The sequence below is a fragment of the Carcharhinus amblyrhynchos genome, chromosome 8, assembly GCF_965287045.1.
Source record: "Carcharhinus amblyrhynchos chromosome 8, sCarAmb.v2.hapA, whole genome shotgun sequence".
NCBI lineage: Eukaryota > Metazoa > Chordata > Chondrichthyes > Carcharhiniformes > Carcharhinidae > Carcharhinus > Carcharhinus amblyrhynchos.
In genome coordinates, this window is record NC_137331.1 from 13,613,536 (window position 1) to 13,640,807 (window position 27,272).

General features: G+C 44.2%; 1 protein-coding gene across 2 annotated transcripts in view; it reads left to right on the top strand.

Annotated features, from left to right (window-relative positions):
• Positions 1-27,272, top strand: part of itga9 (integrin, alpha 9) — a 424,393-nt gene that overhangs the window by 207,131 nt on the left and 189,990 nt on the right. For both annotated transcript variants that reach the window (XM_080193712.1, XM_080193713.1), the window contains one exon: positions 23,140-23,292. In XM_080193712.1, coding sequence (XP_080049838.1) covers positions 23,140-23,292 — 153 coding nt within the window. The remainder of the gene's footprint in view (positions 1-23,139; positions 23,293-27,272) is intronic.

A 27,272-nucleotide genomic window follows, 5' to 3' on the forward strand; every position in this document is an offset into this window, starting at 1 on the left:
CCATCTTCATCCAAGAGAATGAGGATGACGGTTTGGAACTCAGGGAGAGAATCTACAAACTTGTTGAGCAAATTAGCATAGGAAAGGACAAAGTATTGGAGGTGTGCCAAACTTAAAAATGGACAAATCTCCAGCTCCGCATGAATTGTTATCTCAGGGTGCTGTGGGAGGCAAGGGAAGAGGTTTCTGGGGCTCTGACTCAAATTTTTAATTCCTCTCTGGCCATGAGGGAGGTCATGATGTGTAACAAGACCTCTTCACTGCACAGGACCTTCAACCGATGCTATGCACTAGATACATTGATGACATTTTTCTTCCTTTGGACTCATGGTGAACAATCACTAAAACAACTATATGCTGACATCAACAAGTTCCATCCCACCATCAGACTCACCATGGACTACTCTCCAGAATCAGTTGCAATCTTGGACACGCACATCTCCATCAAGAACGGTCACCTCAGCACTTCACTGTACCGCAAGCCCACGGATAACCTCACGATGCTCCACTTCTCCAGCTCCCACCCTAAACATGTTAAAGAAGCCATCCCCTATGGACAGACTCTCCGTATACACAGGATCTGCTCAGATGAGGAGGATTGCAACAGATACCTCCATACGTTGAAGAATGCGCTCATATGAACAGGATATGGCGCTCGACTCATCGATGAACAGTTCCGACACGCCACAGCGAAAAACCGCACCGACTTCCTCAGAAGACAAACACGGGACACGGTGGACAGAATACCCTTCATTGTCCAGTACTTCACTGGAGCGGAGAAGCTACGACATCTTCTCCGGAGCCTTCAACATGTCATCGATGAAGACGAACATCTCGCCAAGGCCATTCTCACACCCCCACTTCTTGCCTTCAAACAATTGCACAACCTCAAACAGACCATCGTCCGCAGCCTTCAGGAGAATAGTGAGCATGACACCACACAACCCTGCCACAGCAGCCTCTGCAAGGCATGTCGGATCATCGACATGGATGCCATCATTTCTTGTGAGAACACCATCCAGCAGGTGCACAGTGCATCTGCTTGCAACTTGACCAATGCTGTCTACCTGATATGCTGCAGGAAGGGATGTCCCAAGGTATGGTACATTGGGGAGACCATGCAGACGCTATGACAACAGATGAATGAACACCACTTGACAATCACAAGGCAAGAGTGTTCTCTTCCTGTTGGGGAACACTTCAGCGGCCATGGGCATTCGACCTCTGATCTTTGGGTAAGAGTTCTCCAAGACGGCCTTCACAGCACATGACAGCGCAGAGTTGCTGAGCAGAGACTGATAGCCAAGTTCCGCATGAGATGAGGACTGCCACAACCAGGATCTTGGGTTCATGTCACACTATCTGTAACCCCCACAATTTGCCTGGGCTTGCAAAATCTCACTAACTGTCCTGGCTGGAGACAATACGCATCTCTTTAACCTGTGCTTAACCCTCTCTCCACTCACATTGTCTGTACCTTTAAGATTTGATTACCTGTAAAGACTCGCATTCCAACCATTATTTTGTAAATTGAGATTATGTCTTCATACGCCCTGTTTGTGAATAGAACTCCCACTCACCTGATGAAGGAGTAGCGCTCTGAAAGCTAGTGCTTTTGCTACCAAATAAACCCGTTGGACATTAACCTGATGAGGGAGGTGCCAGAGGACTGGAGAACAGCTAATGTGATCCCGCTATTTAAGAAGGGTTGGAGATAAGCCAGGGAACTACAGACCAGTCAGTTTCAAGTCAGTGGCAGGAATACTATTGGAGAAATTTCTGTAGGAGAAAATGTATTTCTACTTGGAGGTGCAGAACTTGATGAGGAATAGTCAGCATTGATTTGTCAGAGGGAGCTCATGCCTCACAAATTTGACTGGATTTTTTGAGGAGGTGACCAGGTGTGCAGATGAGGGTAGTGTAGTTAATGTATGGATTTCAGCAAAGCCTTTGACAAGTCCTATATTGGGAGACTTATAAAGAAGGCAAAAGCCCATGAGATACAGGGTAATTTGATAAAGATTCAAAATTTGTTGGCAGCCTCTCCCTACAATGGAACTTCTGAATTCAGAAATGTAGTTGCTGCATGCTAACAATTAAACCCACACAGAAACCAAATACATGCTGATTGGAGACTGCCGAGAATTCTATACTGGTCAGGGCTGCTCCTGCTACTGTGTTTCCAAAGGAAAATGTTGATGGTCTCAACTTCCGTCCAGGATTATTGAAAGAACAAAGAGGTCAGTAGACTTTAGTCAAATGTAATGTACTAGGGGAGGCCTCTAATAATTGCACCATTGGCTCACAATTTATAGCACCATAGAGGAATATTTGGCTGCAGCACAGCTAGTCAGCACCATTACATCGCTGATCCTTGTGTTTATCTTTGGACTGTTGGCACAAATTTCACATCCTAAGGATTTTTGAACAACTGGAGGAAGGGTTGAAATACCATGGAGACTCAGGTAAAACACTGAAAGGGTTGGAGGTTAGGAATAATGTTTAATTCTGACAACAACATGACAACCTGAAGCCTGTGGGAGGATCATTATTTGGTTTTAAGTATTGTTTTAGATCTAGCAAATGAAGGTATAGTTATTATTGCCCTGCAAATGTCCATGCCATCTTCCCCACCCACGATCACAACATGAACTGTCATCCATCATTCTCCAAACCAGTCATGAGTATAATAACTCAGTTAAATGACCTTGCTTGTTTGTTGCATGGCTGATCCTTAGACACCTTATGTTTGGTTTGATTTGATTTGAGTTATTATTGTTACGTGTATTAACATATAGTGAAAAGTATTGTTTCTTGCGCACTATACAGACAAGACATATCGTTCATAGAGAAGGAAACGAGAGAGCGCAGAATGTAATGTTACAATAATAGTTAGGGTGTTGAGAAAGATAAACTTAATGCAAGGTAAGTCCATTCAAAAGTCTGACAGCGGCAGGGAAGATGCTGTTCTTGAGTCTGCTGTATGTGACCTCAGACTTTGAATCTTTTTCCCGAAGGAAGAAGGTGGAAGAGAGAACGTCCGGAGTGTGTGGGGTCCTTAATTATGCTGGCTGCTTTGTCGAGGCAGCGCAAAGTGTAGACAGAGTCAATAGATGGGAGGCTGGTTTGCGTGATGGACCCTTTGTAATTCCTTGCGTTCTTGGACAGAGCAGGAGCCATACCAAGCTGTGATACTACCAGAAGCAATGCTTTCTATGGTGCATCTGTCAAAGTTGGCGAGAGTTGTAGCTGACATGCCAAATTTCCTTTATCTTCTAAGTGGAGGCAATAGTGGGCTTTCTTAACTATTGTGTCAGCATGGGGGGACCAGGACAGGTATGCAATGGATTTCCAACTACGTCCTACATGGTAATCATTTCACAATGAGGGCACATATTCTGAACCTTCTGAATTTGGAGTCCAATGTTTGGTGGCCAAACTATACCTCCTGGGTTATAATAGACTACTTCAGTTCAGTTGAAGGTCTGTTGATGTTTGCAATCCAGCAAAATCTGATGGGTGAGATGTTTTGAAGACGACTGGATTCCTGTCTATCTCAGAGATTCAAATTCAGCAATTTATTTCTTATCTGTTTCTGCATAAACGTAACAGCTCTGATAATTCACAGCTAAAGCTATTTCGTTATCAACAGTGAATATTCTAGAGGTCTGGATCAGAATTTATATTTAATGGGAATCTTCTATGGAACTGCTTCCTATTGAAGTTTTTCTACCTATTTTACTTCCCACTGCTGGACTTTGTATTGTAGGACAATTTCATTTCACCAACAACTCAAATACAACTTGCGTAGAGGTTTCAAAGCCAATATTCTGATTCTTGGTTCTAGCTGCTGGAACTTCCCTGCTGGCTTGGAAGGCTTGTATAAGGCAACATTTTTTTGCTGGTCTGTGCGAGGAAGGCTGTGTGCTCAGCCTCCTTGTTCCTCTTCACCAGCAGTGAAGAGGAACAAGACAAACAGTGCTTCCTTTGCAGTGCAAGGTTTCCACATGTGTTAAGTGTTGTTTTGGAAGCAAAGGGGTGCATCCTTAGTGCAGCAAATGTTTAGTCCTGTTCTAGTATGGGCGGCACGGTAGCACAGTGGTTAGCACTGCTGCTTCACAGCTCCAGGGTCCTGGGCTCGATTCCTGGCTCGGGTCACTGTCTGTGTGGAGTTTGCACATTCTCCTCGTATCTGCGTGGCCACACGGTGAAGCCTTCCATTGTTTGCTGGAGCTGAGAGAGACAGAGCTAAGATTTTACCTGTTAAAAACCTGTTTAAAATAAGTTTAAAGCACTTTACTCTTTGTAGAACTGTTTAAAGCATTTATTTATTGTATTTACTGCTTTAAGAATTCTGAGGGTGTGGTGAAAAGGCATTTGTGGACCAGCCTGCTTTAAATCAGCGCCAGGTTTAAAAGGAGGCCTGGTGTAGACAGCGGGCAGCGTCTGAGCGGGCAGCGGAGTGAGGGGGAAGCAGAGTGAGTTAATAGGGCTTAATATCAAAAAGGGCTTGAAGGAAAAAGGCCAGGTGAGTTTGTTTGAAAAAAAACAAGGAAAAAAATTTTTTCAAAACTACTACAGCAAGAAACAAGGAAAAAAAATTTTTTTCCCATAAAAAATTACAGTGAATAATGGAGGGGCATGTGATGTGTGGTTTGTGTATGATGTGGGAACTGGCAGACCCCAGGGTCCTTCCCAGTGACCATGTCTGCAGTAAGTGCAGGTTGCTGGAGGAGCTCCAGCTCAAGGTGGATGAGCTGGCCTCTGAGCTACAGACACTGAGGCTCATCAGGGGGAGAGAGGGTGCCCCTAGACTGGCTAAATCTAAGGGTCAGGGACAAAAGGGGGCTGCTGGGAGGAGGAGGAAGGGGGGTGAGGAGCGGAGGCCTCAGCCTCTTAATCTGCATAACAGGTTTGAGGTTCTTGCTTCCAGTCTGGAAGAGGACGAGGCAGGTGAGGTTGGTGAGCAAACTGCACACAGTACAGTGATGCAGCAGGACATAGGCAAAGAGAAGGGGAAAAGGAACGTAGTAGTGATTGGAGATAGTGGGGTGAAGAGTATTGACACTGTCCTTTGTCACAATGACAAAGTGCACAGAAGGGTGTGTTGTCTGCCTGGTGCTCGGGTACAGGATGTCACAGCTGGGCTGCAGAGGAACCTGGAGTGGGAGGGTGAGAACCCGGTCGTTGTAGTACATGTGGGTGCCGGCGACGTAGGCAAAGTGCGGACTGAGGATCTGCGGAGGGAGTATGAGAAGCTGGGAATGGAATTAAAAAGTAGAACCGACAAGGTGGTCGTCTCTGGGCTACTGCCTGAACTGAGTGCAGACGGGCGTAGGGTTGACAGGATAAAGGAAGTGAATGGGTGGCTCAGGGATTGGTGTGGGAGGAATGGGTTCGAATTTATGGGGCATTGGCACCAGTATTGGGGTAGGTGGGACTTGTTCGGGCGGGATGGGGTTGGTCTGAATCGTGCTGGGACCAGAGTGTTGGCGAATCGAGTAAAGAGGACTGTAGACAGGGCTTTAAACTAATTAGGGGGGGGGAGGGTGCGAGGGTAGGTGACGCTACGAGGTCTAAAGTTAAGGATAGGGTACAGGTAAGGGAAGAGGCCGAGGATGTCCCAATTGGTGGCGTTACGGCAAATAGGGTCCAGGTGAAGGCTGGGATGAAAGCGCTTTATCTGAATGCACGAAGCATTCGGAATAAAGTGGATGAGCTGGTGGCGCAGATCGACACAAATGGATACGATCTGGTGGCCATTACAGAGACGTGGCTGCAAGGTGACAGGGACTGGGAGATGAATGTACAGGGCTATCAAGTGTTTAGGAAGGATAGGCAGGAGGAAAGAGGGGGTGGCGTAGCTCTGCTGATTAAGGATAGTATCAAGGTGGTAGCAAGGGATGATATCGGAGCCAAAGAGCAGAACGTGGAATTGTTGTGGGTGGAGATTAGGAACAGCAAAGGGAGGAAGACGCTGGTGGGTGTCGTCTATAGGCCCCCGAACAATGATCTGGAGGTGGGGCGGGCTGTTAACACGCAAATAAGTGCGGCGTGCAGGAATGGGACGGCAGTAGTTATGGGAGATTTCAATCTGCATATTGATTGGTCGACCCATGTTGGACGAGGTGGGCTCGAGGAGGAGTTCTTGGAATGCTGCCGGGATAATTTCCTTGAACAGTGTGTGTTGGAGCCGACGAGGGAGCGAGCTATCTTGGATCTGGTGCTATGTAATGAGGCGGGTAGAATTAGGGACCTTGCGGTGAAGGATCCTCTTGGAGAGAGTGATCATTGTATGGTGGAGTTTCTGGTGCAGATGGAGGAGGAGAAAGTGGGTTCCCGGACGCGCGTCCTTTGTTTGAATAGAGGGGAGTATGGTAGGATGAGAGAAGAATTGGCGAATGTGGACTGGGGGAATGTGTTGGAAGGTAGGTCTGCTGAGGAGCAGTGGAGGATCTTTAAGGAGATCTTTCTTGGTGCTCAGCAGAAATTTATTCCGATGGTTAAAAAGGACAGTAGGAAGAGAGGTAATAAGCCGTGGATAACGAAGGAGGTGAAGGAAAGTGTTAAATTAAAAGCGGAGGAATTTAGAGTAGCTAAGAGCAGTGGGCGAGAAGAGGATTGGGAAAGGTTTAAATGTCAACAAAGATTGACAAAGAAGTTGATAAAGGAGGGTAGGAGAAGCTATGAGGCTGGGCTAGCACTTAATATAAAAAAGGATAGCAAGAGTTTTTATAAATATATAAAAAGGAAGAGGCTGGCTAGGGTGAACGTTGGTCCTTTAGAGGATGAGAAAGGGGAGCTAGTGGTAGGGGATGGGGATATGGCGAAGGTCTTGAATAACTTTTTTGTTTCTGTCTTCACGGAGGAGGACGTGAATAATTTGCCGGGTGTTAGCGATGGAAAGGTGGTAGGAATGGAGGGTCTTAATGACATTACTGTTACTAGAGAGGTGGTGCTCGACAGACTGGAGGGGCTGATTGTGGACAAGTCCCCAGGACCGGATGGAATGCATCCGAGGGTTCTGAAAGAAATGGCGGAGGTGATAGTGGATGCCTTGGTGGTTATTTTCCAGACGTCGCTGGATTCTGGGGAAGTGCCGGAAGATTGGAAAACGGCTAATGTTACGCCGTTGTTTAAGAAGGGTGCCAGGCAAAAGGCGGGGAATTATAGGCCGGTTAGTTTAACGTCTGTAGTAGGTAAAATGTTAGAATCCATCATTAAGCAGGAAATTGCGAGGCATCTTGAAGGGAATTGCTTGATAGGGCGGACGCAACACGGTTTCATTAAAGGGAAGTCGTGTCTGACAAATTTACTGGAGTTCTATGAGGATGTGTCTAGGGCAGTGGATAGAGGAGAGCCGGTGGATGTGGTCTTTCTGGATTTTCAGAAGGCGTTTGACAAGGTACCTCACAAGAGGTTATTGCAAAAGGTCAGGGGACATGGAGTTGGGGGTAGGGTGTTAGCGTGGATAGAGGATTGGTTGTCAAATAGGAGGCAGAGAGTGGGGGTCAATGGGTGCTATTCGGATTGGCGATTGGTGACTAGTGGGGTGCCCCAGGGGTCGGTGCTGGGGCCTCAGCTATTTACCATTTATATAGATGATCTGGAGGAGGGAACCGAGTGCAGGGTGTCGAAATTTGCTGATGACACCAAGATTGGGGGAACGGCAAATTGTGCGGAGGGTGTGGAGAGTCTGCAGAAGGATCTAGATAGGCTGGGCGAATGGGCCAGGAAATGGCAAATGGAATTTAATGTTGGCAAGTGTGAGGTGGTCCACTTTGGTAGGAAGAATGGTAGGAAGGACTATTACTTACGTGGCGAAAAACTGCAGCAGGCGACGGTGCAGAGGGACCTCGGGGTCCTTGTGCATGAGTCGCAAAAACCCAGCTTGCAGGTGCAGCAGGTGGTCAGGAAGGCGAATGGGATGCTGGCCTTCATAGCGAGGGGGATTGAATATAAAAGTAGGGAGGTCTTGCTGCAGCTGTATAGGGCATTGGTGAGGCCGCAGCTGGAGTACTGTGTGCAGTTTTGGGCGCCGCACCTGCGCAAGGATATTTTGGCCCTGGAGGGAGTGCAGAGGAGGTTTACTAGGCTGATACCGGAGTTGAGGGGATTGAGCTATGAGGAGAGGCTGAATAAACTAGGCTTGTACTCGTTAGAGTTTAGAAGAATGAGGGGAGATCTCATTGAGACGTATAAGATGATGAATGGGATGGATAGGATAGAGGTGGAGAGACTCTTCCTGCTCAAAAAAGACAGTAGGACTAGGGGGCACAGCCTCAAGATAAAGGGGAGGCGGTTTAGAACGGAGTTGAGGAGGAACTTCTTCACTCAAAGGGTGGTGAATCTCTGGAATTCTCTGCCCGTTGAAGTGGTGGAGGCTGCCTCGCTAAATATTTTTAAGAAGCGGGTTGATGGGTTTTTGATAAGAGAAGGGATTAAGGGTTATGGGGAGAGGGCGGGAAAGTGGAACTGAGCCACGACAGATCAGCCATTATCTTATTGAATGGCGGGGCAGGCTCGAAGGGCTAGATGGCCTACTCCTGCTCCTATTTCTTATGTTCTTATGTTCTTATGATACTCCGGTTTCCTCCCACAGTCCAAAGATGTGCAGGGTTAGGTTGATTGGCCGTGCTAAGAAATTGCACCTTAGTGTCCAGGGATGTGTAGGTTAGAGGGATTAGTGGGTATAATATGTAGGGATATGGGATAAGACCTGGGTGGAATTGTGTTCGGTGCAGACTCGATGGGCCGAAGGGCCTCTTTCTGCACTGTAGGGTTCTATAGTAGGCGTTAAGAGGGGAAAGATACAGTTTTGAATTTTTAAGCTCTATTCACCAGTTTATTTCTGTAAATGGAGTTAACGATAGGAAATAGGGTGTTACCACAGTTAACGGGTAACAGATTTTAAACTCAGCACCTGGGTATTAAACTGGCTGTCTACAGGTGAAATAATTGGGAATGAAAATCGTGTGGTTTCTATAATGTGTGGCTGATCTGCATCAGGGCAAGATTACAAATTCCGGTATGATGTCTTAGGCAGAGCCTCTGCAGAAACAGCTAGGAAAAGCCTGGTTTAAAGGCCCCATGTCCAAATTGCCATATTGGTCCTGAGGAAGACGCACTACTTCTGCTGTTAGTGTAAAATTCATTTCAAAGCACTAAATTAGCCTTCAAATATTTCAGCTGACAAGTGTGAAAATAAATGACTGGCTGATGTGACGAATGAGATGGCTGCTTCGTTGTGTACAAAGTTAGTAGCCACATGAAAGTGTAATGGATGTTTGGAACATAGAACATTACAGCGCAGTACAGGCCCTTCGGCCCTCGGTGTTGCGCTGACCAGTGGAACAAATTTAATGACCCTCTAACCTAATCTATTCCAATGTTATCCATATGCCTATCCAATGACCATTTGAATGCCCTTAAAGTTGGCAAGTCCACAACTGCTGCAGGCAGGGCCCTTACTACCCTCTGAGTAAAGAACCTACCTCTGACATCCGTCCTATAATTATCACCCCTCAATTTAAAGCTATGTCCCCTCGTGTTAGCCATCACCATCTGAGGAAAAAGGCTCTCACTGTCAACCTATCTAATCCTCTGATCATCTTGTATGCCTCTGTTACGCCACCTCTTAACCTCTCTAATGAAAATAACCTCAAGTCCCTCAGCCTTTCCTCATAAATTCAAATATTGGTTTATAGTGAAGGTAGAAGTAGTTTAGCTCATCATATCTTTGCTAGAAGAGCGAAAAATATATTGCATGCTGCGGCTCTCTCCCTCCAATGTCCTGTAGTGTCAAATATTTACCCACTTTTCCCTTCAAAGATGCAATGGTCTCTGCTTAAATCAGACCCTGTGATAAAGTATTACAGATCCAAATAACTCTTTATCTAAAGAAATTTCACTTTTCCTCACTCAATTAGTGACGATTTTAAACTGGTAGCTTCTTGTTATTGCCTCCCAAACTACAGAAGATGGATTTCCTTTTTCACTCTATCAGAACTACATCATTTACAAAATCTATTGCACAGGTTATCCTGTGAGTTAACCCTCTAAGAAGGAAGAAACGCAGTCCCAATGACATGGAGGGTGTGACACTTCCTCCAGTAACACTTAGCTCATGCCTCCTGTGTGTAATTGACGTTGCCAAAGATGTTATTTAGTTGCTTGGGCCAGCTGTTTCTGTGAAAATACAGATTGTTGTCATAGAATGGTCATTACCCATCAATCATCACTGGGAGTTTCCTGAAGTCTCAATGATTTCCTTCCTTATAGTTTGTAGATCAGCAGGGCATAGTTGCATTAAAATGTTAGGCCCCTGCTTATAAAAAGTCAGTTACTCATTCAGTTTGTAGTTGGAAATTGAAAAGAAATATATTTGACTTGTTTTTATTTCACCATCTGCTGTATTTCATCTGAAAGTGCAAGTATATGAATGTTGGAGCTGTAAGAACAATGGTCTGTCACCCAATTACCTGGACACAGGCAAAGAAAGTTAGTTACCACGGCCATTAGTTTACTTACGTCTAGACGGCCAGATCAACAAGCAGTGCAGCAACTCCACCCAGTTCGATAAGACCATTGATTTGCAACCTGACCAGGCTCCACAAATGTCCCTTCCACAGCTCATCAGCACAGTGAAAATCTGGATTTAATGCTTACCATAAAACTTTGTGTATATGTCACTCCCACATTTCTTGTTAAAGTATCTCAGTATCAATGCATCTCGCTCTCATTTATTTGGATTATTGGATAAATTATACTTTTACTGGTGAAATCGTTGCTTGATTGGAGAATGGAATGGAACACTGAGAGCAGATGTTGACAATGTGGATTTAACAGAGCTTACATTTTTTTGAGAATGAGAACGAGAATGTTGTAATCCTGTCTCTGATATGTGCCTCCTCTGAGTACTGCTCTGGCCTAGGCCTTCAGATTGGAGGATATGTCCTGCGATCTTTTATTCTCTGCTCAAATTCACTTTCTCTTTGTAGTCTACTGGCACATCACATTTGACTTTTTACAGAAAATACGAGAAAAGATGGGTTTGCAATGAATTGGGTGCTATTGAGACATTCATGGGTCTGGTGGAACATCCTCATTGAATGTACAGGGTGTAATTTTAACAGAGCTACCATGATGGTTATCACTTTCATTGTATTCATTTTCACTTGGTTCAAACTTGGGCAAAAGGGCTGAACTCGAGTTATAGAGTCATAGAGATTTATTGCATGGAAACGGGTCATTTGGCCCATCTTACCCATGCAACTGTCTAATTGCTTTTGAAAAGACAAAATTGTACCTGTCTCTACTACTACCTCTGGCAGCTCATTCCAGACACTCACCATCCTTGTCTTTCTGGATCCTTCTGTATCTCTCCCCACTTATCTTAAACCTATGCTCTCTATTTTTAGACTCCCCTACCTTTGGGAAAAGATATTGACTATCTAGCTGATCTATGCCCCTCCTTGTTTTATAGACCTCTATAAGGTCACTCCTACGCCTCCTCACTCCAAGGAAAAAAGTCCCAGTCTATCCAGCCTCTCCTTATAATTCATACCATCAAGTCCTGGTAGCGTCCTGTAAATCTTTTCTGCACTCTTTCATAAGAACATAAGAAATAGGAGCAAGAGTGGGCCGTCTAGCCCTTCGATCCTGCCCCGCCATTCAATAAGATCATGGCTGATCTGTTGTGGCTCAGTTTAATAATATCTAGTTTAATAATATCCTTTCTGTAATAGGGTGACCCGAACTGTACTCAGTATTCCAAGTGTGGCCTTACCAATGGCTTGTACGACTTTTAACAAGACGTTCCAGCTCCTGTATTCAATACAAGAGCTGGACTTAGAGAGACAGTCCTTGATATTAAGGCAGCATTTGACTAAGTGTAGCATATGTGTGTGAGCCCTAACAATACTGTGTTAATGAGAATTAGAGGGGGCAATTCTCCACGGTTACGGTCATACCTAACACAAAGAGAGATGTTTGTGGCTGTTGGAGACCAATCACCTCCATTCTAGGACATTGCTGTAGGAGTTCCTCAAGGTAGTGTCCTGTCCACAACCTCATTCTGGCCTTCATCAATTACCCTCTCTCCATCATAAGATCATAAGTGGAGATGTTCGCAGTATCATTCACAACTCAGTTACTGAAACAATCAATGTCTATATATGGGGCAGCACAGTGGCACAGTGATTGGTCCTGCTGCCTCACAGCGCCAGGGACCCGTGTTCAATTCCCAGCTTGGGTCACTGTCTGTGTGGAGTCTTCACATTCTCCCCCTGTCTGTGTGTTTCCTGTGGATGTTCCGGTTTCCTCCCATAGCCCAAAGATGTGCGGATTTGGTAGATTGGCCATGTTAAATTGCCCCTTAGTGTTGGGGACTAGCTAGGGTATATGCATGGGGTTATGGGGATAGGGCCTGGGTGGGATTGTGGTTGGTGCAGACTTGATGGGCTGAATGGCCACCTTCTGCACTGTGTGATTCAACAGGAAGACCCAACAACGTTCAAGCTTGGGCTGGTAAATGACAAGTAATATTTGTGTCATTAATTGTCAGGCAATGACCATCTCCATCCAACGAGAGAGAATCCAGTCATCACAATGCAGCATACAGTGGAATTCCCATTGCTGAAATCCCCACTATCAACACTCTGGGGGTTACCATTGACTGAATTGGACTAACCATATAAACACAGTGGCTACAAGTGCAGGTCAAAGGCTGGGAACTCTGTGGTGAATAACTTTCAACAACTTTGCATTTTCATGCAGAATGGTGGGCCCTGCATGAGAATTGCCCGCTAAGTTTAAACTTCCGATGGACAGTTATCCGACACAGAATAGTTACCCAGGAAAAGTTAGAAAGAACAAAGCCACTCGCAATTCCTGGGTTAAAACAAAGGACTGAACTCCCTGACCTGGGGAAGTGAAAAGGAGCAGAGTGGCAGTCTGGCTGTGATTGCCACTGCACGAAATATCTGATTCCTCATTGTGTAGCGCTGATCCAAATAGCTGAAAATTCTGACAGATACTTCCTCTTTAAACCCAGCACACCAAATATAGCAAGTGGTCGAACTAACTAACTGAGTTAGCTCGAGACACCAAAGGCAAAGAAAAAATGTTTTTTGGTGAATATTTTCTTTTTTGTCTTCAGCATTCATTGTTGAAAAATAATGCTGTGTTGTTAGGCTGCCTATTTATATCTGCATTTTTAAGAACTTCTCATCCAATCCCAAATTATCTTGCAAAACAGTTAAATACTTATCTTGATTCAGACATAATCAGTATCATCTGCTTTTTATGTACTAACAAATACAAATGAGGTTTTAACTTTGCAGTTGATAGGACACTGTGACTCTAACTGTCATTTGATACGAATATAAAATTCAGGCAGAGATGTAATCCATTACTTGAAAGCTTTAAAATGTAGAAAGTCTGGGATCTATTACTAAGTTTGTTAAGTAGAGCACATTGTGCTGTACACTCAGTGGAATAGAATTGGGACACCATTCCCTGTCGGAGTATTGACCCCTGAGCTTACATTATGATTCTGTCTCATGGTGCTCAGCAATGCTGACCCTATGGTAGAGGCAGTGGGAGGGCATCACGTTAGCATTAGTTGGGTGGGTGCAAGGGCCTTTTTGGATGCAATTCCAGTACCTGATTTCCCCATGCCTGTTGGATAATTCAGTACTCATAGAACCCTACAGTGCAGAAAGAGGCCCTTCAGCCCATCGAGTCTGCACCGAACACAATCCCACCCAGGTCCTACACCCATATCCCCACATATTTTACCCACTAATCCCTCTAACTTACGCATCCCTGGACACTAACGGGCAATTTCTTAGCATGGCCAATCAACCTAACCCACACATCTTTGGACTGTGGGAGGAAACCCACGCAGACACGAGGAGAATGTGCAAACTCCGCACAGACAGTGACCCGAGCTGGGAATCGAACTCAGGACCCTGGAGCTGTGAAGCAGCAGTGCTAACCCCTGTGCTACCGTGCCGCCCATTCATATATGGTGAAAGAGCAGTCTAAATTCCTTGACCCAACAATGATGCTGCCAATCTCTTTTACTCAGGCACCAATGTGAGTAATTTTACCTCATTGATCATTCAGGCTCACATTTACCCTTGATGAGTATAATTTCACCCACTCTGCATACCTGCTACGAGGTGAAAAGATGAAGTCACCATAGATAACCATGGGCTGTTCTCCCCTTTGAGGGGGAGAGCTGAATGGTAGTGATTTAAGCTGAGGATCACCACACCTCAGGCGAGAAGCAAGGTTGAGAAGGCTGGACCTTCATGAATAACCCCAGTTGGTGTGGCAATTGAACCGCACCATTGGCAATGCTCTGCATCACCAACCAGATGTTCTGAACTAAACTGACTGACCCAACTTCTAAGCTCCCCGTTGGGAAATTGAACTCTAGCCTCTCGTGTGACAGGTGCCAACCACTATAGTAACAGGGGCTATACCAACTGCTGCTACTACAGTGGAGGGTCGCGACTGAAGCTCAAAGGCTCAGGTTCCCAACTTAGGGAATGAACCACATGTTCATCATTTGCTATGTGAAAAATGAACAACATTTCAATCTTTGACAAAGCATTACTGAGACTGTTGGAATTTGTGGTGAACTGGTGGAACCTTGTCTCTTTTTTTTTGGGGTTCTACTGCGGCTTGTCAGTCTAATGATATTTACAGTTCGCAGTTCAGCTGTTAAACCGCCTTAGAGTTCAGTACCTTCAGTATCATTAACATTTAATCATAGAAACATAGAATCACTACAATGCAGAAGGTGGCCATCTGGCCCACTGAACCTGCACTGACAACAATCCCACCCATACCAAATAATTACCCTCCTAGTACCCCTGACACAAGGCAATTTAACATGGCCAATCGCCCTAACCCGCACATCTTTGGACTATGTGGGGGAAGCCTGACCACCTGGAGGAAGGCAACCCAGTCACGGGGAGAACGTGTAAACTCCACACACACATTGATCTGAATCCGGAATTGAACCCGGGTCCCTGGTGCTGTGAGGCAGCAGTGCTAACCACTGTGCTATCCCTTTCAAGGACATGTTGCTGGACCTAGAATTCACTTTCAGTTTGACCTCAATAGTGCATTTTTATTTGGGGCAGTACCAAATCTTTTTGTCTACCCATGAGGATAAATATTAAAAAATACACACTGCCAGATAGGAGCATTTGCCACTGGAAATGAGTGTGAACAATTCACAATGCACTGCCTATGATTTTCTATAGGCTAAGGGGCAGAAAGTCTTGTTGACTCCCTATTTGTAGTCCCGTTAGCAATGGGAGACTTGGGACAACGTCCTCTGAGCCTGGCCTTGACCACTCCGCAGCAAACGAGAACGGAGAATTTGGCGTTCAAGCCAAAACTCCATTCACTTTCAGCAGCACTGAAGAATCCCAGCCGTGAACCAGGATGGAGGTTTCAGCCATGATTACACTTACCTTCTGATATTTGAAATTTGTTTTTGTGAGGTTTACCAATGCTGTCCCTTGTAATTTTTTAAAAATTCATTTGTGGTACATGGGTGTTGCTGACTGGCTGCATTTATTGCCCATCCTTAGTTACCTTTGGAGGGCAAACCAAGTTGCTATGGCTGGAATCACATGTAGGCCAGACCAGATAAGGTCAGCAGATTTCCTTCCCTAAAGGGCATCAGATCCTCTTCCCTAAAAGACACCAGTGAACCAACTGGGTTTTTCTGACATTCGTCAATGGTTTCACGGTCATCAGTAGATTATTAGTTTGAAATATTTTTTATTAATTTCAAATTCAAATGAAGAACCCTTGATTAACACTTGATGTAGATGTGATTTTGACTTTTACTGAGAAAACATATACAACAAAATGATAGCTCAGGAAATCATATCATTATGAAGAATAAGCTATAAAACTTAGGAAGGAAACTAGAGTTCTCGAGAAGTATTTTTGTCTTTATGGGCTTGGGGCAGTCAACGTTTGATGTACTGATGTTTCTCATTAGAAATAAATAGTCTTAAAGATGAGCATTCCTCTAATGCTGATTTCCTGCATGCTAAGTATACAATAGCCAGTGCAACAGTTAATGCTGTATGCCACTGTGCCAATTATCCTGTGTATATCATTCAAAAGCAAATGTGTTTGAGAGGGTTCCTACTAATAAGTTCTATTTGGAAAGGAAGTTAAATGTTCTTTTTTATAGACATCAAGTTGATGGATGTTAATGTTGGGGAATGGACACTTCCTGATTCAGCATTACACACTTCCAGACCGTAATTCATTTAATTTTCCCATGCTCGAATAGTATAAAAAGTGTAGGAAAATCCTAATAATGTCAATGGCAGCTGGATAGGATGTCCTTACCACTCATCTAAATACATCAGGATTAAATCAAAGTGGAGGGAGCTGACTTTCTATACTCCGTCCCACTCACCGACTGTCACCCACTTTTGCCTGTTTTATCCACATTGAATGGCATGGCAGTGAAGTATATAAATGACTAATGTGCAGCAGGGCATATCCATGAGGGGAAAAGTGCATTACCACATAATCCAAGCACACTGAAACATAAAAGAAAATACATCCACTTCTGTCATATTTTGCAGGCTGTGTTTCTTTCTCTGTGTAGAGACAAAAGTCATGATGTGGAGATGCTGGCGTTGGACTGGGGTAAACACAGTAGGAAGTCTGACAACACCAGGTTTAAGTCCAATCGATTTATTTGATAGTAAACTTACAAGCTCTTGAGGTTAAACTCTTTGTCAGGTGAATGGAGAGTTCTGTGATCGGCGCAACTTGTGGGCCGAAGGGCCTGTTTGTGCTGTAGTGTTCTATGTTCTATGTTCTATATGCTCTGTCTGAGGCCAGAACTCTCCATTCACCTGACGAAGGGGCTAACCCGAAAGCTTGTGAGTTTACTATCAAATAAATCGGTTGGACTTAAACCTGGTATTGTCAGACTTCTTACTGTAGAGACAGAAGTGACAGTTGTCCAATAAAGTGACTGTGTTTCCCAGTATGCCTGTTCCATCAGGAACTTTTGCCATTGAACTCCAGCAAAGCAGCATTTTCCACAGCAATTGAAAAGCCGCAGCTTTTCACGTAGTAGGTGTCCGGCTGAGTCATAGTTTTGTAATGACACTAACTGTGATGGATGCCACTACATCCTGTCTAACGCACTGTTAAAATAGACATGCAATTGTATAGCACCTTTCATGATCACAGGATGTCCTAGAGTGGTAAATTGACAATAATGTACTTTTGAAATGTAGGCACCATTGTAATGTAGGAAAAGGTGCCTGCCAATTTGTGCAATCTATAAACAGCCATGGCATAAGACTTATCTTGTGACGTTGATTGGCAGATAAATATTGCCCAGGACAGCAAGGCTAATTATCCTTCTCTGAAGAAGCAAGTAAAGCATTCCAATGGTCAACTTTGATTTTTCTGCTCAATCCCCAAATGGGACTTGATCTCACAATCCACTGCCTCAGAAACAAGTGTGCTGTCAGGCTGACACCTGTAACAGGTGTGGGTAAAAGTATGTTAGTGCTTGGCATAGAGTCTTCCTTGATGGGTGGTGTGATGGAACAAGTGAGGGGTAAATAAATATACTTAATTTGCAGCCCTCCGTAGAATCCATAGAATCCTCGCAGTGCAGAAGGAGGCCATTCGGTCCACTGACTCACCTTGGGTGGCGCTGTAGCACAGTGGTTAGCACTGTTGCTTCACAGCTCCAGGGTCCTGGGTTCGATTCCCGGCTTGGGTCACTGTCTGTGTGGAGTTTGCACGTTCTCCTTGTGTCTGCGTGGGTTTCCTCTGGGTACTCCGGTTTCCTCCCACAGTCCAAAGATGTGCGGGTTAGGTTGATTGGCCATGCTTAGTATCCAGGGACGTGTAGGTTAGAGGGATTAGTGGTATAATATGTAGGGATATGGGGTAAGGTCTAGGTGGAATTGTGTTCGGTGCAGACTCGATGGGCCGAAGGGCCTCTTTCTGCACTGTAGGGTTCTATGGTTGTAAATGTTACCCTATCTCTGGCTATTCCAGGCTTTAAAGATCAACCCTGCGGAGCTCAATGATAAAGTATACATCAGAATGTGGACATTAGATAATCTTCACTTAATAGAAGCTTTGTTAAGCCAGAATTAGATGTCAAGTGAATGCAGATCTATTAGGAATATGGGGGCAGACAAAGATTGGGAAACAGAGAGATAGGATGCAGGATATTGCAATCCCTAAATGGGAGATTCGGATTTAAACTTGATGTCTCCTGATTGTTGAAACAATATAGTACAATACTTTATTGTTTTCTGAAAATGTGTGATTGCTGCATACACTTCAAGATAGATCAGTCTGAGAGAGAAAACTGCATTTAATCAGATACTGAGTTGGGATTTTGAACTTTACTTTCCTAATTTAGTTAGTGTCAGATCTAATGAGCTAATAACTTTTGATATAATTTAATTGAAAATAATTATGGCGAATTAGCTATTGAACGAGTGAAGGTGACAGGAGCTGTGAAAGGCATCGATCTGCTCACAAAGCTCTGGGGAGAGACTCCCACGGAACAGCAATCTGGTAAAACACTGGATTTTCACAGTGAATCTGAACACAGCATGTTTATGATATTGGGTTTCACTGATAGGATCTGGAGCAGAGATACAAGGCTTTGGAAATATTAGAGAGAGATAAAGTTTAAAGTTTATTTATTAGTTACAAGCAAGGTTTACATTAACACTACAGTGAAGTTACTGTGAAATTCCCCTAGTCGCCACAGTCCAGCATTGCCTGTTCGGGTCAATGCACCTAACCAGCACGTCTTTCAGAATGTGGGAGGAAACCAGAGCACCCGGAGGAAACCCACACAGAATCGGGGAGAACATACAAATTGCACACAGACAATGACCCAAGCCAGGAATCGAACCCAGGTCCTTGATGCTGTGAGGCAGCGGTGCTGACCACTGTGCTACCATGCCTCCCATAGACAAACAGATGACTAGAGTGAGATGTGTAAGGATCAAGGACAAGATAGCTTTAACTTTGTCATTTAGTTGTCAATGCAACTTAATAGTTTTCCTGTCATATTAAACAATAAGATTATTTATCCCAAAATTGTATGAAGGTACATGTTGGCTTCAATTGGAAATGAAGCATATCTTTTCCTTCTAGTCTGAAGGTGGTATTTAATGCCTTCCCTGTGGTGGGTTTGGTGGTGGGGGGGCATTTAATCAGGCTGGAGGTCTCTGATACCTTTCCCTCTCCACCCTGATTAAATCTGTGGCAGCAATGCCCGTGGATCACTTTCTCAATTGATGCCTTTACTTGGGCTGATTCTGGGACTCAAGGTGGGTGCATTGTTGCCACAGCCATCACATCCTTGGTAGCACTGCGGTTGAGTAGGGTGATGTGGAGATGCCGGTGTTGGACTGGGGTAAGCACAGTACGAAGTCCCACAACACCAGGTTAAAGTCACAGGTTTATTTGATAGCACAAGCCGCAAGCTTTCGGAGCACTGCCCCTTCATCAGGTGGGTGGGAGTTGGGTTCACAAACAGGGCATATAAAGACAGAAACTCAATTTACAAGATAATGGTTGGAATGCAAGTCTTTACAGATAATCAAGACTTAAAGGTACCGACACAATGTGAGTGGAGAGAGGGTTAAGCACAGGTTAAAGAGATGTGTATTGTCTCCAGTCGGGACAGTTAGTGAGATTTTGCAAGGTCAGCAAGTCATGGGGGGGGTACAGATGGTGTGACATGAGCCCAAGATCCTGGTTGACACCGTCCTCGTGTGTGGAACTTGGCTATCAGTTTCTGCTCAGCGATTCTGCTTTGTTGTGTGTCCTGAAGGCCGCCTTGGAGAATGCTTACCAGGAGCTATCCCCATAACCTCACTTATTTATCCTGCTAGTCCCCTGACATTAAGGGGCAATTTAGCATGCTCAACCCGCACGTCATTGGACTGTGGGAGGAAATCAGAACACCCAGAAGAAACCCAGGCAGACATGGGGAGAATGTGCAAACTCCACCCAAACTGTGACTGGAGGCTGGAATTGAACCCAGGTCCTTCGTGTGAACCACTGTGCCGCCCATTATTTGGCCGTTGTCTTCCCTACATCATAACAATAATTATATTTTCAAAAAGCTGCATTACTATAAAGCACTTGAGGATAGCTCAGCTGATCATAGATGGCACTATGTAAATACAAAATATTTTTAATTTTATCAGAGTATCCCTGGTTTAAAACTCTATAAAACCACAACATTTTCATGGTCCATTTGTACATGCTGTTTAGTGCACTTTTCATGTGATTTGTTTTGTCAGTAACGATCATGCAAAGTAAATTTTGTTCCCTGTGCCAGAATCACCAAAAAAAATGGTCTTTTGTGTACTGGAGGAGAAAAACTATGACATTATATTCCATTCCATGTTGAATATGATATATGTTTCTGATTAAGGACATTACTCTGAAGTGTACCTGTGACTAAATGGAAACCCATTTACAGGAGCCAGCTCTGCCTGGATGAAGAGCAAGGTCAACATTTTGTTTGGTGTGGATTTGGGTAGGGGTGGAGGTTGGGTGGGGTGTGGAGTGGGTGCAACTGGAGTGGGGCAGATTTTAACTTGCTCCCAGGTAAGAAGACAATAGCTTGGCGACCATGTTAATTACTCACTAGGATTTTGAGTATGGAACTAATGTCCTTATTGATGGGATCTCTTTTCGATTTGGAAAATTTAGAATTAATGAAACACACCAAAAGGATGTATTTGTTTATTCATTACTCGACTTACCATTGCTGCATGGGACACAAAGGCTTTGTGGATCATGACTGGTATAAAATGACTGCTATAATATGAGATTTACACTCTTAAACTTTGCCTTTTGCAGGTTAAGGAGAAATTTTAGCTTAAAACCTCTTAGTCACGTTCTTTAGCAATCAGCTAAATGAGGTGGAACCTTTAGAGTTATAATAGGCAGTGACCTGGAACTCACTGGCTATGAGGATAGTGGAAGCAGAACTAATCATTGATTTATAGAGTAAATTGGATAGGCCTATAGGGGTAATAAACGTAGATGGCTGCGAGATGGAGTGGGGCCATGGAACTAACTGGATTGCTCTAAAGAGACATGGCATGAACTTGATGGTCTAAAAAGCCTCTGTCTATGTTTTGATGATGCGATGGGTGGAATTTTATTCTTCCAAATCCCCAAAGACCGGACTTGGAGGTGGGGGACACATTTGATCAGCTGGGTAGGCGTGGGGTGGAAATCCCATCATCTTCCTGATTCCGTTCCCCACTCTAGGGATTACCTGGGAGCCTGTTGCTTTCTCCATGGCAACATGTCGTCCAATCAATCAGCCCTCATTTTTTTCTTTAATATGAATTATTGTGAACATTTGAAATTTGACATTCCTGCATTTGACCTGAAGGGCGCCAAGAAATAACAACAGAGGCGCTATGGCTGCACGAACAGAACCAACATGCCACCACTAAAAACCACTTCCTCATCACAGATTCCACAGCTTGCCCATCAAGCTGCCACACCAACACTGGACTTTCCTTCACCGTTTGTGCACTGACCAAGGCCATTGTGCAGCAAATCGGCCCAAGTTGTTTGATTTTGACTTGATTTATTATTGTCACATGTATTGGGATACAGTGAAAAGTATTGTTTCTTGCACACTATACAGACGAAGCATACTGTTCGTAGAGTACATAGGGGAGAAGGAAAGGAGAGAGAGTACAGAATGTAGTAATAGCTAAGGTGTAGAGAAAGATCAACTTAGTATACAATAGATCCATTCAAAAATCTGATGGCAGCAGGTAAGAAACTGTTTTTGAGTCGGTGGTACTTTGGTATCCTTTTCCTGGCAGAAGAAGGTGGAAAAGAGTATGTCCAAGGTGCGTGGGGTCCTTGATTATGCTGGCTTCTTTTCCGAGGAAGTGGGAAGTGCAGCCAGAGCCAATGGATGGGTTTGAGTGATGGACTGGTCTTTGTTCACAACCCTTTTTAGTTACATGCGGTCTTGGTCGGAGCAGGTGCCGTATCAAGCTGTGATGCATCTGGAAAGGATGTTTTCTGTGGTGCATCTGTAAAAAAATTGGTGGAACCCCAGCCTGCAGCTGTGGTGTGCTCCAATTAGTGACTCACATCATTGAGATCTGCCCCCCTGACAGAATTCAGCATAAGGCTCAGAGAGCTCCATTTAGCCACTGTTGAAATATTGCCTGGCTTAGTGATGACTGCACATGCTAAAAAAGGACAAGATGAAACATTTCAGCCAAATGTCTCTCTTTTCCCTTCATTGTTGTTTATTAAGCTTCCATTGCGGCACCTTGTTGGCGATTTAGCATCATATTTAGATCCAGAATAGGATACAGAACTAAAAGAAGGGGTGGAGGTTTGTATTCTTGAATTCAGTAAAGTACAAAGGGTCTTTCAGCAGTTCAGCCCATTAGAGCTGTGGATAAAGTCAGCCGGTATAATCAAAGCATTTTGCATTGTTAAAGATCACCCAGCTGAAAAATACACAGACAAGTTGTTTGAAACATTCTGGAAGCCTTATGCTTACTGCATTGAGAAATAAGACTTTTTCGCACAGCAAGTGGTTGGGGTCTGGAATGCACTGCCTGGAAGTGTGCTGGAGGCAGATTCAATTGAGGAATTCAGGGACAGAAGCAATATGCAGAGTGAAGGGAAAAGGCAGGAGAATGGCACTAAACCAAAATGCGAGTTTGGAGAGCCATTGCAGACACGATGGGCCAAATGGCCTCCTTCTGCACTATAACAATTCTGTGAAAACATGTCTTTATTCCCTTTAATTTCTGCCTTCTGTTGGCCATCAGTTCCAATATTTTCTGTGAGTAAGAGCTGTTTTGTTAAACAATATGAATATCTTCGTGTTTGTTGATCTGCAAGAATTCCCCAGTGTTCTCAGATTTTTGTTAGGGATTTACAAAAGTAAAAATACAATAGATTCTGGAAAACTCTCTCTCCACAGATGCTGCCAGAACTGCTGAATGTTACCAGCAGTTTCTATTTTTTCTTCTGTTATGCCTTGTTGCGAAATTTGTTAAGACAACGATTTACTTTTTTCTACAGCGGGAAGTGAAGGACGTGATAACACCAATTGTCTTTGAAGTGACATACAACTTGGGCAAGCACAGAATTTCTGGCAAATCTGAGAGGGAGCTTCCAGCTTTAAAACCAATCCTGCGTTGGAGGAAGGGACATAAGCTGGCTCAGCAAAACCAGGTAACCTTACGATATTGTAATGCACCAGTTGCCACATTCCATGTTCTGTGCGTACATATGTTACTGTAGCTTTTAATATTAAATGTGAGTTCGAAGCAGACTCATACCAGGGTCAGCAACAGGTAAATCCATCCACAAAAACCCCATGAGGGCAGTAATAGCTCTTCTATGCCCAAACCAAGCATCATAAGCTTGGCGTTTAACTCCATTCCACAGACCCTGGAATTTGATCGTTCTTTATCTGAAGCTTCACCTTCTGACAGGGGAACATCCTGACAATAATTCACTGATATAATTTCAGCAGATGTTTTGTAAGAATTGAAACGTGGCAAAGTCATTGAGAGATCAAAGAGTTCATCAAGATTTGGTTTTCGTAACTAGTCACACGCAATATTTACAGTGTCATCTAGTTTAAAATTGTTATGGAATTGATTGAAAAATGTATTAAAGTACAGAAAATAATCCAGACTATTTGGATAATTGACTAATTTTGGTTGTGATGGATGGATAGATTATGATTATGAAATGCAGAACCTTGTTGAGAATTACCCTTTGGTCTGACTGTGAAGAGAAAGTGTATTATTTTACTTCATTATGGTACATGTGATTTTCTCACCCTATATTGTTTCAGGAAAATAGTTAACTTATGTTTATACTGGAATATTTGTTGGATTAACTTGCCATTGGCACAGAGTACATATATGAACGCTATGTATTACAGATGAGAAAAAGCATTCAGGCTTGTAGAGATTTGCCCCCTTCCTTTGCCAGATCAGTCCCAGTATCCCTCAACTTCTCCTTCACCTCACTCTGTCTCTTGGAAGAGGCAAAAAAAACCACTCTAAAATTGTGAAAAAATAAAAATTCAGGAACTGGTTAAAAATTTCTCTCCGACTTCCCATAAGTGATCAGGTAAACATGGTAATGGCCCCAGTATTCTAAGAAAGATAAGAACAGCACATCCAAATTCACTCTTCACTCCTGCAGTTTAAGTTACTAATTCCCTAGTTCTACATGGCTCCCTTACCTCAAGAACTACTTATGTATTATCAATTCCTTCACATCTTTGAAGCCCTGAATCAGTTTCCTTCCAGGTTTTAAAATGTTTAAAGTTTATTACTGCCACAAGTAAGCATACAGTGGCACTGTGATTAGCACTGCTGCCTCACAATGCCAGGCACCTGGGTTCAATTCTTGGCTTGGGTCACTGTATGTGTGGAGTTTGCACATTCTCCCTGTGTCTGCATGGGTTTCCTCCAGGTGCTCCGATTTCCTCCCAGAGTCCAAAAGACGTGCTGGTTCGGTGCACAGGCCATGCTAAAATCTCCCTCAGTGTACCCGCCTGGAGTGTGGTGACTGGAGGTTTTCACAGTAACTTCATTGCAGTGTTAATGTAAGCCTACTTGTGACACTAATAAATAAATTTAAACTGCAATGAAGTGTCTTGGTGACACAGGAGGCGCCATTGGTCCAGCAGCATGGTGCTGTCCATGAAGACAGAAACCAGTCTGCTCCCATGGTGTGGTGTCCTGCACATCAGGAGCAGCGCAGCACTGTGACAGGTTTTTGCACTCAGCCCAAAGCCTGGCAAACTGAAGACTTCCTTGTGCATGCCACTCATTAGTAGCCAGATTTGATGCCAAACTAAATTCCCACTGGTGTGAGGCAAGATTGAAAGGCCATAGAATTCCAGCTGGCAGCTGTTTTATTGGATGCAAGCATGATACAAACGGCATTTGTGCCAACCGACCATTAAACCACCACTGGGAGAACTGCAATTGGATTTTATGCTAATGGATTTCTGACATTTTGACTGCTGCCAGGCTCACTATGCCCACCACCAAACCCACCCTGGCTAGTTGTGAGAATTCATAGGTAATCATAGATCATAGAAAGCTACAGTGCAGAAAAATGCCCTTCAGCCCATCGAGTCTGTACCGAACACAATCCCACCCAGGCCCTACCCCCATATCCCTGCATATTATACCCACTAATCCCTCTAACGTACGCATCCCTGGACACTAAGGGGCAATTTCTTAGCATGGCCAATCAACCTAACCCGCACATCTTTGGACTATGGGAGGAAACCGGAGTACCTGGAGGAAACCCACGCAGACATGAGGAGAATGTGCAAACCCCACGCAGACAGTGGCCCGAGCTGGGAATCGAACCCAGGACCCTGGAGCTGTGAAGCAGCAGTGCTAACCACTGTGCTACCGTGCTGCCCCCTATATGCCTACAGACATTGGGGGCATATATATTGGTGAAATGGGTAGACACATAACAGTGAAATTAAACATAGAACGGCAAATGATCAGGAGAATGTAGGGAGACAATATAAACTGAATGGTACAACCTTAAATGGGATGGAGGAACAGAGAGAAATGGGGCTGTACTTGCACAGATTTTTGAAGGCAGCAAGGACATGTTGCAAATTAGGTTAAAGAAATGTCATGAAAACTTCAGATTTATTGATATAGGCAATTGATAAGAAATGGTGTGATGTTACACAGCCGTACTCCAATCTTTGGCAGCTTCTGATAATTAGATGCACAGTCAGCACAATATCTATATTTGATATGAACACATCCTCTACATGTCTCAGATATGTGAAAATAATGATATCCTGACAACATGTTGGCTGATGTGAGATCAGGATGCCAAAATTGAGCAATACCTGTGATGTTTGCTCTGATAAAGAAGAACCTTGGAGTAACTTTGCTTAAAAGGCCTTACATCCTGTTTGCAGAGAGTCAGTTTTTGAAGGTGAATTACTCTATTTGCCAGAGAGCGTTGCCACATCATCATTGAGAAAGCAGAGGAAGTGGACTGCAACAAAAGAAGACAGGGACGAAAGGAGCTCTGGGTCTGCAGCACCACAGGGTAATGGAGCAGAAGCTGGAGAGCGGGCAAGCACAGCTCCAATCCCTCTGCCAACTTGGAGTTGGGCTCCTTCATGCTCCTTGGCACTGACGAGAGGCTGCCTGGCAGACCAGCCAACGCCTTGTCCGAATTAAGTGCTGTGAGGACTTGCTTGCATCCTTGCCCTCCAGAGAACTGGCCTGTGATTCATTATTTACCTTTTGCTTCGCTGCGGCCCACACATGCCTGGATGACACAATATGTGCTGACCCCAACTCTGTATTAAGGACAGTGCCAATATCCGTGCTGCCATTGCGAGTGTTAGATCAAGGCTGTTGTTCTCCCTGTTTCTGTTGGGCTATTGTAGCTGTATTTCTGCAAACTGGAATGTAGAAGGGCAAAGTTTGAGTGAGATAAAGAGAAGATAGGGATAGAACGTAAGGGGCCCATTGTCATATCATCACTTGCTTATCATGTGAGATATTAGGATGGAAGTGTGCTGGGAGTTGAGAAGGGCATAAGGTAGGAACATGCTTCAATGCTCTCAGTGAAGTCGGGCAGATGCAACAGGTCCCGCTAAGAAACATCTCCTCCATCAGACAATGCAGGCGTTTTTGTCTCCCATCAGCTCTGTTCTGCTCCTTTCCATTGTGTGTCACCTTGTCCTGCAAGACAGAGGGCAGAATGTCAGTGGTTGTGTAGTGCAGTGTTTGGGTGATGTGCCTACCACAGCTAAATAATATGTATCAATAATTAGGGGTGAGTTTGAGTCTAGAAGCGTTGGTAAGTGTGTAAGGCTGAGGTAGAGTATCATGCAGTGGTGCCGGTCGAGTGATGACGATGTACTGCATTGAGCAGCATGAGGGACTGGTGAAGTTATGGGTAGGAAATGTCACTTGGAAATATGTTCACTGACCTTAGATAGAACATAGAACAGTACAGCACAGTACAGGCCCTTCGGCCCTCGATGTTGTGCTGAGCTATGTCCGAACCCAAGATCAAGCTCTCCCACTCCCTATCATTCTGCTGTGTTCCATGTGCCTATCCAATAACTGCTTGAAAGTTCCTCTATCACTATCACAGCAGGCAGTCCATTCCACACCCCAACCACTCTCTGA